At 34.7% G+C, this 15810-nt stretch overlaps 1 protein-coding gene across 1 annotated transcript; it reads right to left on the bottom strand.

The window, feature by feature from the left end:
* Window positions 1-206: 206 nt before the first annotated feature.
* On the bottom strand, window positions 207-2033 carry LOC149239150 (protein BPS1, chloroplastic-like). Its single transcript, XM_089367082.1, has one exon. The coding sequence runs from the start codon at window positions 1722-1724 to the stop codon at window positions 426-428; it is 1299 nt and encodes a 432-aa protein (XP_089223208.1). The 5' UTR covers window positions 1725-2033; the 3' UTR covers window positions 207-425.
* Window positions 2034-15810: the final 13777 nt, after the last annotated feature.

The raw sequence follows: 15810 nt of genomic DNA, 5'->3' as shown, positions 1-15810 counted from the left end.
ACTTTGATTTGGCTGATTATTTTGAGAGTAAGAAAAGGTTACATTCACATATTCTATGCAGCAGCAATTATACCATAATAATTTATTTTCATGAAATTTTCTTTTACGTAGTAGGATTGATTCCACCTGTGTTATAACTAACCATGTAAATTTTAGAAACAGAATTAAGAGCTTATTAACTTTGATCACAAGAAAAGCAAAATGGATTCTAGATGTGGAGAGATGTGTGAATACAGAGAGCCTCTTTTACAGATGTATGTGATCAAGCCAAGACAACACAACTAAAATGAAATCTCATTTAAAAAACCAGAAGAAATGCAGAGACTGAACTCTGTGAGAGAGGAAATGCAACTGGAAGCTGGACAGAACTGGAGGTTGTTGGATCGAATCTCCTCCCCCTGCATTGAATCGTGTGGTCCTCTTCATCACGAGGCCTCTGGAGTCCGAAGGCAAGATATTGCATTTATCCTCCGACACGCTCTCCATTTCTTACCTATCCTTAAAAGAACCAATTTCAACTTTCTTTTCTGTTTCCTGATTTTCATCTTCATTTTGAAGTTTGATAAGTAGTTGTGGAATATCTTATTGCGTGGTTGTGGAGAAGCCCTGGCACTGTCAAGTAAAACAGTGCTTACATTCAAAACTACATTGAACAAATCATTCAGCTCATGTGTTAGAAGACGTACACCTTGTGTTACTGCTACCGAACTCCGCCCCAATTCTTCCACTCCTTGTTTCACCATTTGCTTCTTATGCCCCTGTTCCTCTTCTTCTGCCACTTCCCACTCTGCAAATGTTGAGTTTCTTTCATCAGGAGGAAGTTTAAGATCCCCACAGCTTTGGTCCAGAATACCATATAACCTCTGGCTTGCACTATCCAGACTTTTCCATTCATTGAGCAGGAACTTATTCCTCATATCAGTCATCTCTTCATTCACAACCTTCTGCAGACTCATGAATGAAGCAGACCATAACAACTGTGAAGGAACTTGCAGCTCCACCAATAGGCTCCCCTGAAGCCCCTGCTGATCCCCTGTTAAACTTGATAAAACACAGGAAATTACGCTGCATATGAAGATAATCATTGCCTTCACCCCTGACATAACCCTCAGAAAGATAGATTTGCCATCACTTTTAGCCAATCTAGAAGATGCCCAAGTTCTCCGCCCCATCTGCAACTCCAGATCTGTGCTCAAACCCTGCAAAATACGCATATGATTGTCCATATTTTTCTTCTTGAAACCCTGATTTATCCCTTCAATCCATTCTTGAATCGAGATCTTGGCCTTGTGTAAATTATCTTGCTGGGGAACACCGCAGGACATGTCCAAGGAACTGCGGACAGATTGAATTAAGATGAGCTGACTGTCATTGAGCATCGAAATATCTGCGCGAAGCCCATTACAGACTTCAAGAAGCTTGATAGTGTCATCCAGGAATTCAGTAACCCATCGCTCTCTGACTCCTCCTCCTCCACGAATCTCTAGGTCAGGAATAAGGATTTTCAAATCCTCGAACGTCTTTGATAACACCTCAATGGCTTGTCTGATCCATGGCAAGTTCAGAAAATCCAAATTATTTGGCTTCAATTCGTCCAGTCTCCCTGTTAAAGAATTTTCAAACGAATTCACCAATTCCCCGAGCCCTCGCTTAAAATGCACAGAATGAGAAAACGGATAGCAGAAACTGGAATTACTATGGCCATCGCCAACCTCCCGATTCATGCTGCTAGCCAGTGAAAACAGAATGATAAAGCTGGATATAATGCCCTGCTATAAATCTGTGCACAGAAATATACACGCAGACAATGAAATTCGGGAGTAAAATTCCGTTGGATCTGAATTCGATTCGAATATTCAATAAGCAGATTATGAATACTGGAACCTGCATAACAAAACATCATATCAGACCCTGTTAGTGTTACAAGTTCATGCTTTGAAACTTAGATATGGTATATACAAACATTTTCTGACCACATTTAGATCTCGTGTGTATAAACATAATCTCATCAGCCATTTATTTCTCAGAGCTCTACACCTCTGAAACGTTAAGATTATCAACTGTAATGTTAACCTGTGTAACATTAAGAGTATTAAATGTAATGTTAACCTATGAGGTCGACCAGTTGGTTTCAGTAGGTCCAGTCCCATCAAAGCACTGGTTGGGAATTAATTTCTCGAAAAAAAATCACAATTTTAGTCGTAAACATTCCATTATGGGTGGATGAGTTCTTTCCATCTCATAAAAATTAATTAAATCAATTTAGAAAAAACAAAAAAACAAAAAACAAACAACTATAACAAAATTTCAAAGCATTCACTCCATCTAATAAATAGACTAATCCCGGTCTAAAAAACAAAAAAACAAACAACTACAATATTGTATATAAATTTCAAAAAACAAAAAAAACAAACAACTACAATATTGTATATAAATTTCAAATTTATTTAAATAATAATTACCAAATTAGAATGAGAATTGCTTTAGAAAAACAAAAAACAACTGTATGCCAGATGTAAATTCCCAAGGATACATAGAGATCTATGCACTAGACATTTGAAGAATTAGAATTGCTTTAGAAAAACAAAAAACAACTGTATGCCAGATGTAAATTCCCAAGCATACATAGAGATTTATGTCATAGAAATTTGAAGATTTGAATAAAGTACCTCATCACTCACATAACTTTAGCCAATATGGACTTGCTAAGTAAATTATATTTTTAATTATATTTTTTTAATATTAATAATTTATTTTTTATTAAAATCTTAATTTAATTTGCCCATCCTGTCCAGTAAATGGAGACGGTGGATAGCATATTATGTTAAGGCACTCCTTGGTGTAAAGGTCATCCATTAGAAACTCTGTGGGCAAAAATCAACAACGGTAAACACTAATCTTACCCAGGCCAGATACAATTGGCGAATAATTTTAACACTAATATATAAATACACATTAAAATCTATCGTAAATTTATATATTAACAATAAATCTATTATAAATCAGCTGTAAAATAACCAATCCCATTCAATGAATCTAAATTCAATTCAAATATTCAGATTACTAATACTCAAACCTGAATAATAAACTTAGATCTCTTGTATGCGAACATCCAATTACGAATACTCAAAACTTGCGTAATAAACTTAGATCTCGTGTATGCAAACATGTAATCACCCTTAGATCTTGCATGTATAAACATAATCCGATCACCCAGTTATTTATGGGAGAGCTACACCTCCGAAAACATTAAACTTTTCACTGTAACGCTGTATGCAAATTTCAAATTTATTTGAAGTAACGTGAAATTTAACAAACCAATAATTTCAGGCTCAGATATTCTACACCTTCTCCTGGTCACTCATATTTGGAATCAAAATAACATTAACATCTATGAAGGAATAGATTACCTGTTTCAGATATTCTAGATGTTCTTCTGGTCACTCATATTTGGAATCAAAATAACATGAACATCTATAAAGGAATAGATTACCTGGTTGATGTAGAATATTGGTAAGATTTTTGCGAATAGATTGCCTGGTTGATGTAGAATATTGGTAAGATTTTTGCGAATTAATTTCAAACACCAAAGTTTTAGAGATTGAAATTGGTGGTGAGACTTGTTTTCTTATCGCTCAGATCTTCATAAACCTCCAGAACATAAAACAAATCTAACCACTAAATTTTGCAGGCGAGAGTGCCCTCCTCTGTAACTCTCATCATAAGCCTCCAGAGCATAAAGCAAATCTAGCCACTAAATTTTGCAGGCGAGAGTGCCCTCCTCTCTGAATCTCAAAGCACTTCAGATTTATACATCTGGATCTGTATTTCCTTTCGATTTACAAATGTTTTCAAATCCACTGTTGCAAGTTCGAACCAGATGGGAACCCCATACTGTTAACTAAAAGAATTTGGATCAAGAGCTGTTGAATAACCATGAGATCTGACTATTTCAATAGAAGAAATGAGGAAACCCCAGCAAGAATTGGTTAATAACCATAAATCTGATCATTCCAATAGAAAGAAGCAAATCATCAGGATGTTTGGCTATTCAAATTACTTAATTCAAAATGCAAGCTCATGGACATTGGAACTTGATAATTTAATAAAATAAGTTGATGAATAGAAGTTCGACCATTAATTTATTTTTTTTTGGTAATTTTTGTTACTGTGATTAGTTAATAAAGTGAAAAAAAATAGCGTTTTCCATAATTTGGAGTAGTTTCTATGCCATTTTGGTTGGAAATTGGGTTACGGTTAGAGTTTAATCTAAAAGCCAAAATTGTTAAGTGTAATTTAAATGTAACAGGGCTGTTAAAGATTATTATTTTATTTTTATATAAAATTGTTAAAAGTTATTAATTAAATTTTAATGATGAATAATTAAAATATATATATACATATATATATAATATGGTAAATTAGGTTTAAAATTTTAGTTATTCAAAAAAATATTATAATTTTTAATAAAATTCTTATTATATTTATTTACACAAATATATTTTAAAAAGGTGTTAATGATAATTTAGGTAAATTTTTATGATAAAAAATTTAATTATGCAAATAAATTATACTTTTAATAAAATTTCTATTAAATTTTTAAATACGCCAATTTACATAAATATATTATAAAAGTGTTAAAATTATCATAATTTAGATATTTTTCTGGAAATTTTTCAAAAGTAAAATTTTATGATCAAAATTTGAAGTAATCAAACAATATTATTATTTTTAACAAATTTCTTATTAAAGGTGTTTTTTTTTGTTGGTTTGACCTACCTGGATTTGAACTTTGAATCTCAGGGTTTACACAATCCCCATGGGCTCCTATTAAAATTTTAAATACCTAAATACGCACAAATATATTTTAGAGGTGACAAAATCTATCATAATTCATGAAAAATATATCATAACATAGTTGTCAAGCGGTAAAATTTATAATAATTTATTATCAAACAACACAACCTATCATAACTCATATGTCAAGTAAAAGCACATGTCACCACTCTGTTGTCAAGGGACAAAAGTTATCCTAACCTAATTTTCAAGGAACTAAACCTATCATAACTTAGTTGTCAATGGGCAATGAGGAAAGCAATTGCTTCTTGCTAATGCACAATGATTCATCACCATTATTTGAAGAAAAACATGCCACATGAAATGGGCCTCTATTTATCTATAAAGATGGAAATTTTACTATTGCAAGGTGGGTTTTGGTAAAAGCTAAACTCTACTTACTTTTACATTAAAAAGGAAAAATAATACACTATTTCCATTGATTAGGAATAAAATTTTGTGTATCCCCAAGATTTTACTTATCTTTTCTCTTTTCAGGAGCATGCTTTATGATTAAGAATATTTGCTTCCTAATAAGAGAATATGGGTTCAAATTCAAAGGGTGGTAAAGTATGTACACCTCCTTAAACTTTAGTGGTCAAATCAATTCAATTATGTGGGTCCCTTGTCCCACAAGGGGGTCTCATACACCAATTTGGTATCTAACTTGTTTGTAACCTTAAAATTAGATTTAATAATATTATTATTTTCTCATATTTAATGTCCCCACTTTACGTTTTACAACCCTAAAATTAACTTGATCTCTTTTATGGACTCTTATGTTAAATAATGAAATTATTTAGTACCTTATCACATATTATAGCTCTTGATTTTCATCATCTTTCTTATTTACTTGTAACTTTCCATGTTTCTTCTTTCAATGCCACAATTTTATACAACACTTGTTTTTAGGATTGTGTTCTCTTGTTCAAAAGCAATAATGATCCTTGTCCTTAATGATTTACAATCTCATTCTTGCTATAAGGATCCTTCTCCTTAATGAGTTACAAACTAGTTCTTCCTCAATCCATTTTCTTGTAGTTTTACCATGTATTCAAAGCATAGAATTATATCTTTTTCATTTTCTATGGGTTGCAAACTCATGTCTTTCCTTTATTCAAGATAGTTTACTCAACCACACAACTATAGATTTTTTCTATTATTTTCTTCCCTTTCACACCTTTATTAAGTAGGTTGTTAAAATGGGATTACATTCTTTAAAAGTTTTCCACCTCTCTTATGGGTTGTAGCATTTTCTTCCTTTATGATTTCTCTCTTGCTCCCTTCTTCACTACCCTCTTTGTATCACTTATCTTCATGTATGAATAAGAGAATGCGTTCATTTATTATCTTCCCTCTTTTCTTTGCAAAAAAATTATACTATCAAATTGTCTAACCCAACCATTAGACAGCGTTTTTTTAAGGTGTTGGTTCTCACTTTCCAAATTCCCTCCTTATAAACTACATTCTAACTACCACCTTATTTCTCCAAGTTTTACCCATAGTCCATCCACCTTTGTTCATGTATTTTATAATTTTATGGTATTCTCACCTCCATGCTTCATCTATAAACCCTACTTCACCAGTCCCACTCTCTCTACATCATCAATGGTAAGGGAAATTTATAAATTATTGTGGATATTCCACTAGAATAATTTGTAATAACAAATATTTCAATATTTCTCTTGTCTCTTAATATGCAGAATTTTACTTGAGATTTTAAATTTAATATTATTGGCTAAGTGTATCAAAGACTGAAATAAATTGAATTTGAATTGGAAGAAGATAAGAAAATAACACATTATCCACATAATAAACACAAGATGTATCTTGGGAAAATCCAATATGGAAGAAACCTAGCTAGCAGTTGAGGCATATACCTTGCTCTTTTTTTCTCAATTATGAAATGAAAATACAAATAAACTACACTTTCTATGGAGTTTCCATGGAAATTGCGGTTTGTATGGCTATTACAGGATCTTTAACAAGGTTTCTTCTACTTCAGCATTGGACTCTCAATTATTTTCTCTACCATGGAACAATACTCAATATAAAAAAAGAGAACCCCTACCTTTCCTAGTATCCCAATGCTTAACATAGCCTAATAGTCATCTATGGTTAGGATTTGTGTATGCCTCAAAACTAAATTAGCGTTAGGGTTTTTGACCCTCTAGAATCATCTTGAAATTCCACATGTGTGATTAATGGGAGTTGAAGTGGTATCCACATAGCATCATGGTGATCAATAATATAAGTCAACCTGCAAGATGCATAACTTCCTCATACAACCTCCAATTGTGGTGATTTTTATATTATTGTCAATGTGTCGAATAGAATCAAGATATTATCAACTTTGTTAACAAAGTTTTTAACCAAAAAATTTATGTTTAAGTCATAAAAACGGTTATGGAAGTTCACTAAAGCATATCCTACCCCTTAAATGGGCCTTGCAAGAAAAATGTTCTAAATATTTTCCCCGCAAAAATTACCAAAATAGATGAAAAATTATAAATGATCAATTTTGGATCATACCTCTTCATTTAAAGAGGATTTTGGTCCCAAAAATATTTTATTGAAAGAGGTTTGCAAAAAAATCCACTACCTTATCCCTAGAGTACCATTCACCTTACAATGGAAGTTGTACTTTCAATCCAAACTACCAAAGTTCAAATCTCCCCCATTTAGTTTTTCTATACTTCTTTTATAAAACTATATATTCTACTAACTCTACTTTATCTTCTAGTGCTAAGTCTTCTAGTGCTAAGTCCTTAATGTTAAGTAAGACTTCATTATGAATTTCCTAGTATAATATGGAATACTTGTAGTGATTCAAAATTTCCACATTTGCTATTGAGTTAATGCAAATATATAGGGGTAGACTAAGTTTGTAGGAATTATCACATGTATTCTCCAACACTATGAAAGGACCATATTATAGATCCTTGACATTCATACCAATACACTATAACCTTTCTTTGTTCAAATGTAACCATACTCATCCCTCACCTTGAAGCTCTTCTCAATTCCATTTTGATCATGCTAGGCCTTGTATTTTTTGCAACTTATTTATTATCTCCAATACTTGTTATATTTTCAGACTTCTATGGTTTTCTTTTGTAGAAAGAGAGTTTGGATTATCCACATTCAAAAAAATTCAATGTTGTGAATCCCAAAGAGGATCCATCATCGGGACAATGCTTATGATATGCCTAATATTGATCTGATTTGGATAGTTTTATTATTTGACATCCATATTGATTCTTTTAGAGTGGAAATAGTGGAGGAATTACCTCACAATACCATTTTTACCAGTGGGACTTCGTTTGGAGAATTAGGGTCCGAAAACTTATGGAAGAAGTTTGAGACACCAAATTATTTTTTTGGGAGGGTAAAAAATTATTTCTTAAGTGATACACATTTTTTTGTTATTCTATTCACATATACATTTCCAGTGGCACAAGAATCACCTCAATTAGAGTCCATATGCAAAATTTATGCCACGTGGAAGTTGACCTTCCTATTTTCACAACCATAATTTGAGAGGATGTCACGTTGGCCCCAATTATTTATGCAAAAGGGGCTAGACACATGATCATGATGAAGAAGAATATAGAGGAAACAATATTATAAGTAGTTAAGAGTTGAAGGAGTCAAACTTAACCACTAGTAAGCTATCAGGCCATCTTATAATTGGGCCACTAGGAGGAAAAGGGGTTTTGTTCTATTTCAGTGCATTTTGTTCCATAGATGAGTAGAGTAGCCAAGAGTGGATTTGGAGAGAGAAAACAGAGAGGTTTTATGCATTGTAGTAGCCAACAGGCCATACGCCTCACTTCTTTGTACTTGCATCCATGTTCCATTTAGAGAAAGAGAGTGTAGCAACCTCACCTTCTAGTTGGGTTTTCTCCTAGAAGGCTTTCCTAGGTTATATCTTGTGTTAACTTGCGGTTTGTGAGATTTACTTCATTATTCTCTATTTTTTGCATAGATATAATTTGCATGTATTTGAAATAAACAATAATTAATATATCCGGAAATCTAAGGTGAAACAATCCTTCATAGTGTAGATTTCAAATTTCTAGGGATCCATTGTGATGAATTGTTTAATGGAATATCCACAACAGTTTACAGATCATAATGGTAATAAAACATGCTTTTTTTGGTATATTTCGGGCATTGCATGGGATTAAAATATGTTAAGATGAAATTCATTAAACCCCAACCATAGTTGATGAATTTTTCAATAAACCTCAAGATCCCAAAGAGGATACGCTTACGCGGATGGAAGCATAAGTCACAAATATAAATTGTAATGCAAGCCTCCTCATGGCAGCCCTGACCAATAAGCATGGGCTATTTGAAGAATATGGAGGTTCTAACACAGAGGTCAGATAAGATGAAAAATCAATAGATCAAGAAGAACTAGAGTAGGAATCTAAGAAAGAACCCAAAAACGATCAGTGCAATTTGAGTGTTGTAAACAATTCACAGTCCCTATTAAAAATGGAAGTGAAGGTCGAAATAAAGTTGTATTAAGGTGATATTCACATTTTGAAGCTAAATCATTGGTTGCAACAATTACAAGTTTATTTTAGTGTTCATCATAGAGGTAGAATAGAATATTTAATTTGCTCAGTTGAAATTAGAGGGCCATGCCCTGACTTGGTGGGAAAGCCACATAGAGACCTTGTGGTTGGAGGGAGATCCTCTAATGACTAAGTGGTAGGATTTCAAAATGCTCATAAAGTCACTATTTTACCCTATCGATTAGGTAGAGTACTGGTGGATCTGGTTGCATTACTTCAGGCATAAGTAGGGGTATATTGTATATGAGTAGACCATATAGTTTAGAAAGATGGCCATAATGTTGGATATCTCCCCAAAGAACCAAAATGTACTTCTTGAGTATCTAGGGGGTCTACAAAACCATTTGTAGAAGCAAGTGATGTTGTTCAAACCTAGATTAGTGGATAAGGCTTGTGTATAGGTACAATACTTAGAGAACATATGCCAGAAGAATATAGCGAGTCGAAGAAGAAGGAGCTCTACGACATTATAAAAATGGGAAGAGGAAGTGGAAAGGGAGAAAAGATAAATATGATAGGCAAAACACACCAGTGCAAAGATCCTAAAAAACACTACAACCACTATAACATTGATAGTTATACAAAGGAGAAATTATGGAAGTTGCATCCAGAGCTTAACCCAAAGAAAAAAAAATGAAAAGAAGAAGAATCCCATGGCCATTGATTCAAGTAACTAGTTTGAAAGAAACTCAAAAGCCGATGAGAAGATTATCTATACATCAATGTAGAAGGATATGAATTTGAGTATACTTTTTCAATAGGAAGAGGAGTAAATGATCAAACTCTTCCATATAAAGTTACAGGTCAAGAAGATAAAGGTTGATGCTTTTCTTGACTCAAGATCACAAGAAAATATCATTATAGCATAGCTAGTCAACAAATTGGGATTGGAATTTTGTGATCATCTAAGTTAATATCTATTGGGATGGGTAAATAAAGATGTGGAAATAAAGATAACCAAATAATGCAAAATTAGATTTATTATCAGTGCTAATTTTATTAATATATGTGGAGTTATGTTTGGAAGTACATATATGTACATGCGGTATGAAATTTTCATGTAGAGATCCAACCGGTACCAACTCATCAAGGATGGAAAATCCTTCTCCATGATGCACACAAGGGCGCGTACAAAATTTCACTAGTAAGTGCTAACTAAGCCATGAAAATTATCAATTCTAGCAAGGAGAACGTTTTACTGTTTTTGAGAGAAAATTAGTAAGTTATAAGAGTTAGTGATAGAAAATTCATACTAGGAGGGGTGTGCTAACAAATAGAAACAAAAACTAGAAGAGCTACTATAGGCATACATGGATGTGTTCTAGGAGCCTAAAGGGATACCTCCCAATGGGAAAGTGGAGCATGAAATCCAACTATTTCCAAACTCCCCATTACTAAACATCGGGCTATGAAGGAAGTTTGTTATAGAAGCAAATAAGGTGAAGAAGCAGTTGTAGAAGAAACTAGAATAGAGTGTCATTTAACCAAGTACCTCACCATGTGGTTCACCCATAATCATTATGCCAACAAAGGATGGGACTTGAAAAATGTGTATTGATTACATAGTGTTAAAAAAAATGCACTCAAGAATAGGTACCCCCTGCCTAGGATAGATGATCCATTGGATCCGTTCTAGATATCCGAATGCTTCACCAAGCCAGACTTAAAGTCTAGAGATCACCAGGTTTGAGTTAGAGAAGAAGATACTTGGAAGACCACCTTCAAAATCATGCAAGGTTTGTATGGTTGGTTAGTAATGCCATTTGGAATATGTAATATACCAACTATGTTAATGAGTTTAATGAATGATATATTGCACCCTTTTATAGATTAATTTGTTCTTGTCTTTAGTGTACAATGCTACATAGGGGGAGCACATCTCACATTTTATGCAGGTGCCAGAGACATTAAAGAAGCACAAACTACTGAAAAATCTCAAGAAGTGTGAGTTTTCATAACAATATTTGGTGTATTTTGGGTATGTGATATGTGGAGGAGAGTTGAAGATAGATCCTGCCAAGAGGGAGGCCATCATGAAGTGGTCAGTTCCTACTAGTTCTTTTTAGGCCAGGAGTTTCATTTTCATAACACAATACCTAAGGAAATTTCATTTGCACAACTCAATACCTAAGGAAATTCATAGGCTTGTTTTCAATAGTAGCAACACCATTCCACGCCATAAATAGTAAGTGGAAAAAAAATTCGTTGGAGAAAGAGTCAGTACAAGGATATTTTAGTAGTTAAAGAAAACGATCAATCAAGCTCTAATGCAAACTTTGTTGTAGATCTTCGATGTTCTACCATAGAGTTTGGATTCTAGTTTAATTTGCATCCTTATAACTATAGATCTCTCTGTAGCTCATTTTATAATGCTTCCATAATTAAAAATTTATTCGTAGATTCATGATGGAGCACGAGTAGAAGATAAGAAGGAGAGTTGATAGTTCATATTTTGGCACTAAATATGCAAAGGGTAGAGAATCTTCTACATAGGTGGGGAATCCACACCCCGTAGTTGTTGATGATTTTTGATGTTGCATATCAGTTAGCTTGTCTTGGAGATCCTCATCATTGGATTCTCTTCATCATGTTGATTATGTTTGTGGAGCTCTTCCTGGGTCCTCACGGTTTGTGAGATATGCCCAGTCAAAATTGGTTCACCCAACTAGTTGTCCAAAATCCCATGATGTTGATGTGGCAATTTCAATTGTGTGAAGATGTGGCATAGTAGGTTAGAAGGACTCAACAAATTGATGATGTGACTAAGGACCTCCATCAAAAGGATATTTCATTAAGCAATTAAATTTATTGAGGATAAAGTCTTGGGCCCAAGAATTTCATTAAAATTATTTTAAATTATTGAAAAAGGGGATTTTCCAAAATATTAAGGATAAAGTCTAGGCTCCAAGAATTTCACTGAAATTATTCAAAAGGGGATTTTCCAAATCGGCCCTAATGTTTGTTGCCATTTTGTTTGATTTAAAATTATTCTTACCTCCTTCTTGTTGGCTCCTAGAATCCTCTTTTGATTCTATAAAAAGAAGGCCAATGTTATCAAAAGTAGAATTGACTTGTGCTCAGACACAAAGATCTAGCTCGGTATATTCTATAGAAGGTTGATACACATTGCAAAGACCGATGGTCTGGAAGGGTCTTGGGTGTATGGCTTATATGGGATTCGTTGGGGACTGAGTTTGACTTTGAAGATTGAATTCATATGGTCTATCCTTCACCATGGTCAATGGTTTTGTTAAAAAAGAACATATAAAGTATTGAACCCTCTGTGTTTGACAGATCAATTACACATCTGAAGTCTTTGGCCCTAAGGAGTATTGCAGGGTCCTTGAATTGGTTTTAGGCAAGGGTTCTGGGTTTCGCTATTGTCTTATTTTTGGGATTAAACGCTTGGGTTACACTGGGTAATCCACGTTGATTGAAAGTGTTTAATGTACAAGCAGGACCAATGCCTAAGGGCTTTTGCCTATGATCTGCATACCTGGAAATCATGAAGTAATTTTCTTTCTGTGAGCATATTCTACTTAAGTAAATATTCGCGAGTGTTGATTTATTTTGCAGAGGTTCAATAGGCTTGGAGTTTTAAATGATTGCGGTCTTGGAGATTCGGTCTTCAAGGGTTGAATGAGCATTATGGTATGATCTCATCTCTGAGAGTTACAGTCAATGAACAAGATATTTGTGTAGATCGTCATTGGTATTTTCATGCACATTTTTTTCTATCTACGGAATTACAATTCTGAGCACTGTAAGGTCTCTAACGCTAAGGTTCGGTCCACTAAGGCATAAAGATGTCATGCTTGATTTAAATCTTGTCCTTCAATCATTTAAGGAGCTAGTTGAAGTAGGAACTAATGTCGCAAAGCTTGACTAACACATTTGAATAAATAAGGAGTTTACATTCTTGCAGTGGATCATCTAGGTCACATTATGAGCAGAGGGCCTTTTGTTCTATTCATCTCTGAGGAAATAATCTAAGCAATATTGCAGCAATATGAGCACATATTCGGACATATTTAAACTAGGATTTGTATTTCCTGTGGTGGCGATGTTTTGATGCAGCAAGACATTCCATAATCATTGAAGACATAATGGAAGAGATTTGATCCTGAAATAAGAATCAGATTTGAAGACTCTGAAAGATGCAGTAGAAGTACATCTACCTAGGTTTGTGTCATAATTCTGAAGAAGGCATAATTGTAAGCTAAAAATCTGAACCTGCCTATACAGTACTCTAATCTTTGATGCTAGGAAGGAACAAGTGTTTCAAAAGGACAGAGGAGAGACAGTATTGAATACTTGCCACTATTTAAGAAGTCTGGAGTAGAACCTTTGGGTACAACAACAATGTTTCATTATCAATTGTATCAGTTAGAATTTCAACTTGCAGATCTTTCCCTTGGAATGTGCATTAGCCCTTTTTTCATGATCAGTATCGTGCGAAGTTGGATATTGAGACAACAGCAACATTGACGACTGATGTAAAACCCCAATTACAATGCTAGTTTGGATGATGAATTCTTGATCTATATTCCAGTAGCTTGTTGAGGCTTGTGACAGTATGGTAGTAACATCTATGACAGTTTGCATTCTCAGTTTGGACATCATTATATGGCACTCTTGTAACACATTTGACATACTTCTTGTAATCCGATTGTAGCATACTCACCGTACCTTGCTTCGCATCTAATCACATTATTTTGGGCTCATCAAGCACTATGATACAGGCATAAGGTGATCACATAGGCTGAGACAGTGTTAATATTGTGCCCTTAGAGAGTGATAAGCTGATAGTGTTATATGACAGCTTGATAGATGCATAACAGTGAAAACGGTGATTCTTGTTGATATGATAATGACCTAAACATAGCAACATGATAATTACCTCTGATGTATAATTGACCTCAATAGAGATATGCAACCACGTTTATTGTTGAGTATTACAAGTTGCTTCTTCTAAATGAAGTGACCTTAGTAACCTTACTGACATGAGAGTAAGCTACAGATGAGCAAAGTGTCTTATGACCTTGATGAGTGATAGTAGTGTTAGCACCTAAATCTGCCTCAGGCTGAAGGAAGGCAAAAATTAGGGTAACCACAAACCACGCTCAGTCTGGTAGCTAACCCTACCAGAGCAGGAGAGGGCTCTCTCCGAGTCACACTCAGTGAATTGATGATCGAAAACAGTCTGAGATGACTTACAATGAAATATGACCTTAGGCTAGTAAGTGAAAAGGGATTCGGGAAACAATTTTTATGAATGACCGAGCTTCTGGGATGTTATGGGACCGGCGCTCAGCAAAGAACGGAGAATTTAAAATGAAGGCACAGATTATTCCGTGAGGCAAGGCAAGCGGAAAATGTAGCGATTTTAGTTTGAGGTAACGCGGACTGAAAAGATTGCTGAAGAAAGTGAAAAGGGCATAGTTACATGAATCCTTTTCAACAGAAGAAGAACACTGAACATGAAATTTTCCCACAGGCAGAGCAATTAAAATTGAATTCTACCTAATCTCACTCAGAAAATTTCACTGGAAATGAGCATGAAATGAATTATGAAACATAACTAAATACATATGAACACATAAGAAATACATTTGCTACACTCACAACCACAAGAATCTCATGAAACAGAGCCGCTACCTTTCATTAATTCTCTGTCAAAAATACACAGTGAAGAAACAAAGTTTCTTTCCCACAGTCTCCCAGAAGTTACAAGCCAACCAACCCTTTGCAAATAACTTGCATACAATATATAGAATGTGTGAGGAAGAGATAGAACACCCAAGGGTTGGGGAGTTACTCGAATCATTGCGAAATGGAGATGGAGAGCCAACCATCAGCTACAGGTGCAGCGTTGCAAACATGACATTTGGCTTTGGGTGACCGTTTGCCTTCCTTCGCCACTTGGATAGAAGCCCATCTGGAGAAAAAACTCTTTAAATGCCACCTTTGGTGCCAAAAAACCGAAGTGTAGATGAGCGAGCCCACTTGGAGAAGTCGCGGCCCGATATTTCGCGAAACAGAAGAAAATTAGCAATTTTTTCCTCTGTGTGCCGCGCCATTTTTCCTGTGCGTCACGCTACTTTGGGACTTGTTTTGGGGCACTTGCAGGTGTCCAAAATGTGCCCAAGTAGGCTTGCTGGAAAGCCTGTCATGTCTACTTCCTAACCCAACTAGAATTTTCAAATTTGGTGCTCATTTTCCCTTCCAAATCTCCATTCTCCAAAGACTGCTTTCTGTGTGTCAAAAAAGTGGCAGAGAGGCCATTTTTGGGTGTTTTTTGACCTTTAGGAGACCCAGATCTTGCCCAAATATTTTGCCCGGACACCAGTAGTCGTAATTTTCCATGCTGAATCCAAATCTGCAAGCC

Source organism: Pinus tabuliformis, chromosome 8 (assembly GCF_031772625.1).
Source record: "Pinus tabuliformis cultivar Carrire ecotype Pingquan chromosome 8, CPIR1, whole genome shotgun sequence".
In the NCBI taxonomy this organism is placed as follows: Eukaryota; Viridiplantae; Streptophyta; class Pinopsida; order Pinales; family Pinaceae; genus Pinus; species Pinus tabuliformis.
Note: the sequence above shows the minus strand (reverse complement) of the source record. Positions and strands in the feature narration are given on the sequence as shown.

Coding starts and splice junctions, on each gene's coding strand:
- LOC149239150 (XM_089367082.1), bottom strand. CDS start 1,724: ATGAATCGGGAGGTTGGCGATGGCCATAGTAATTCCAGTTTCTGCTAT.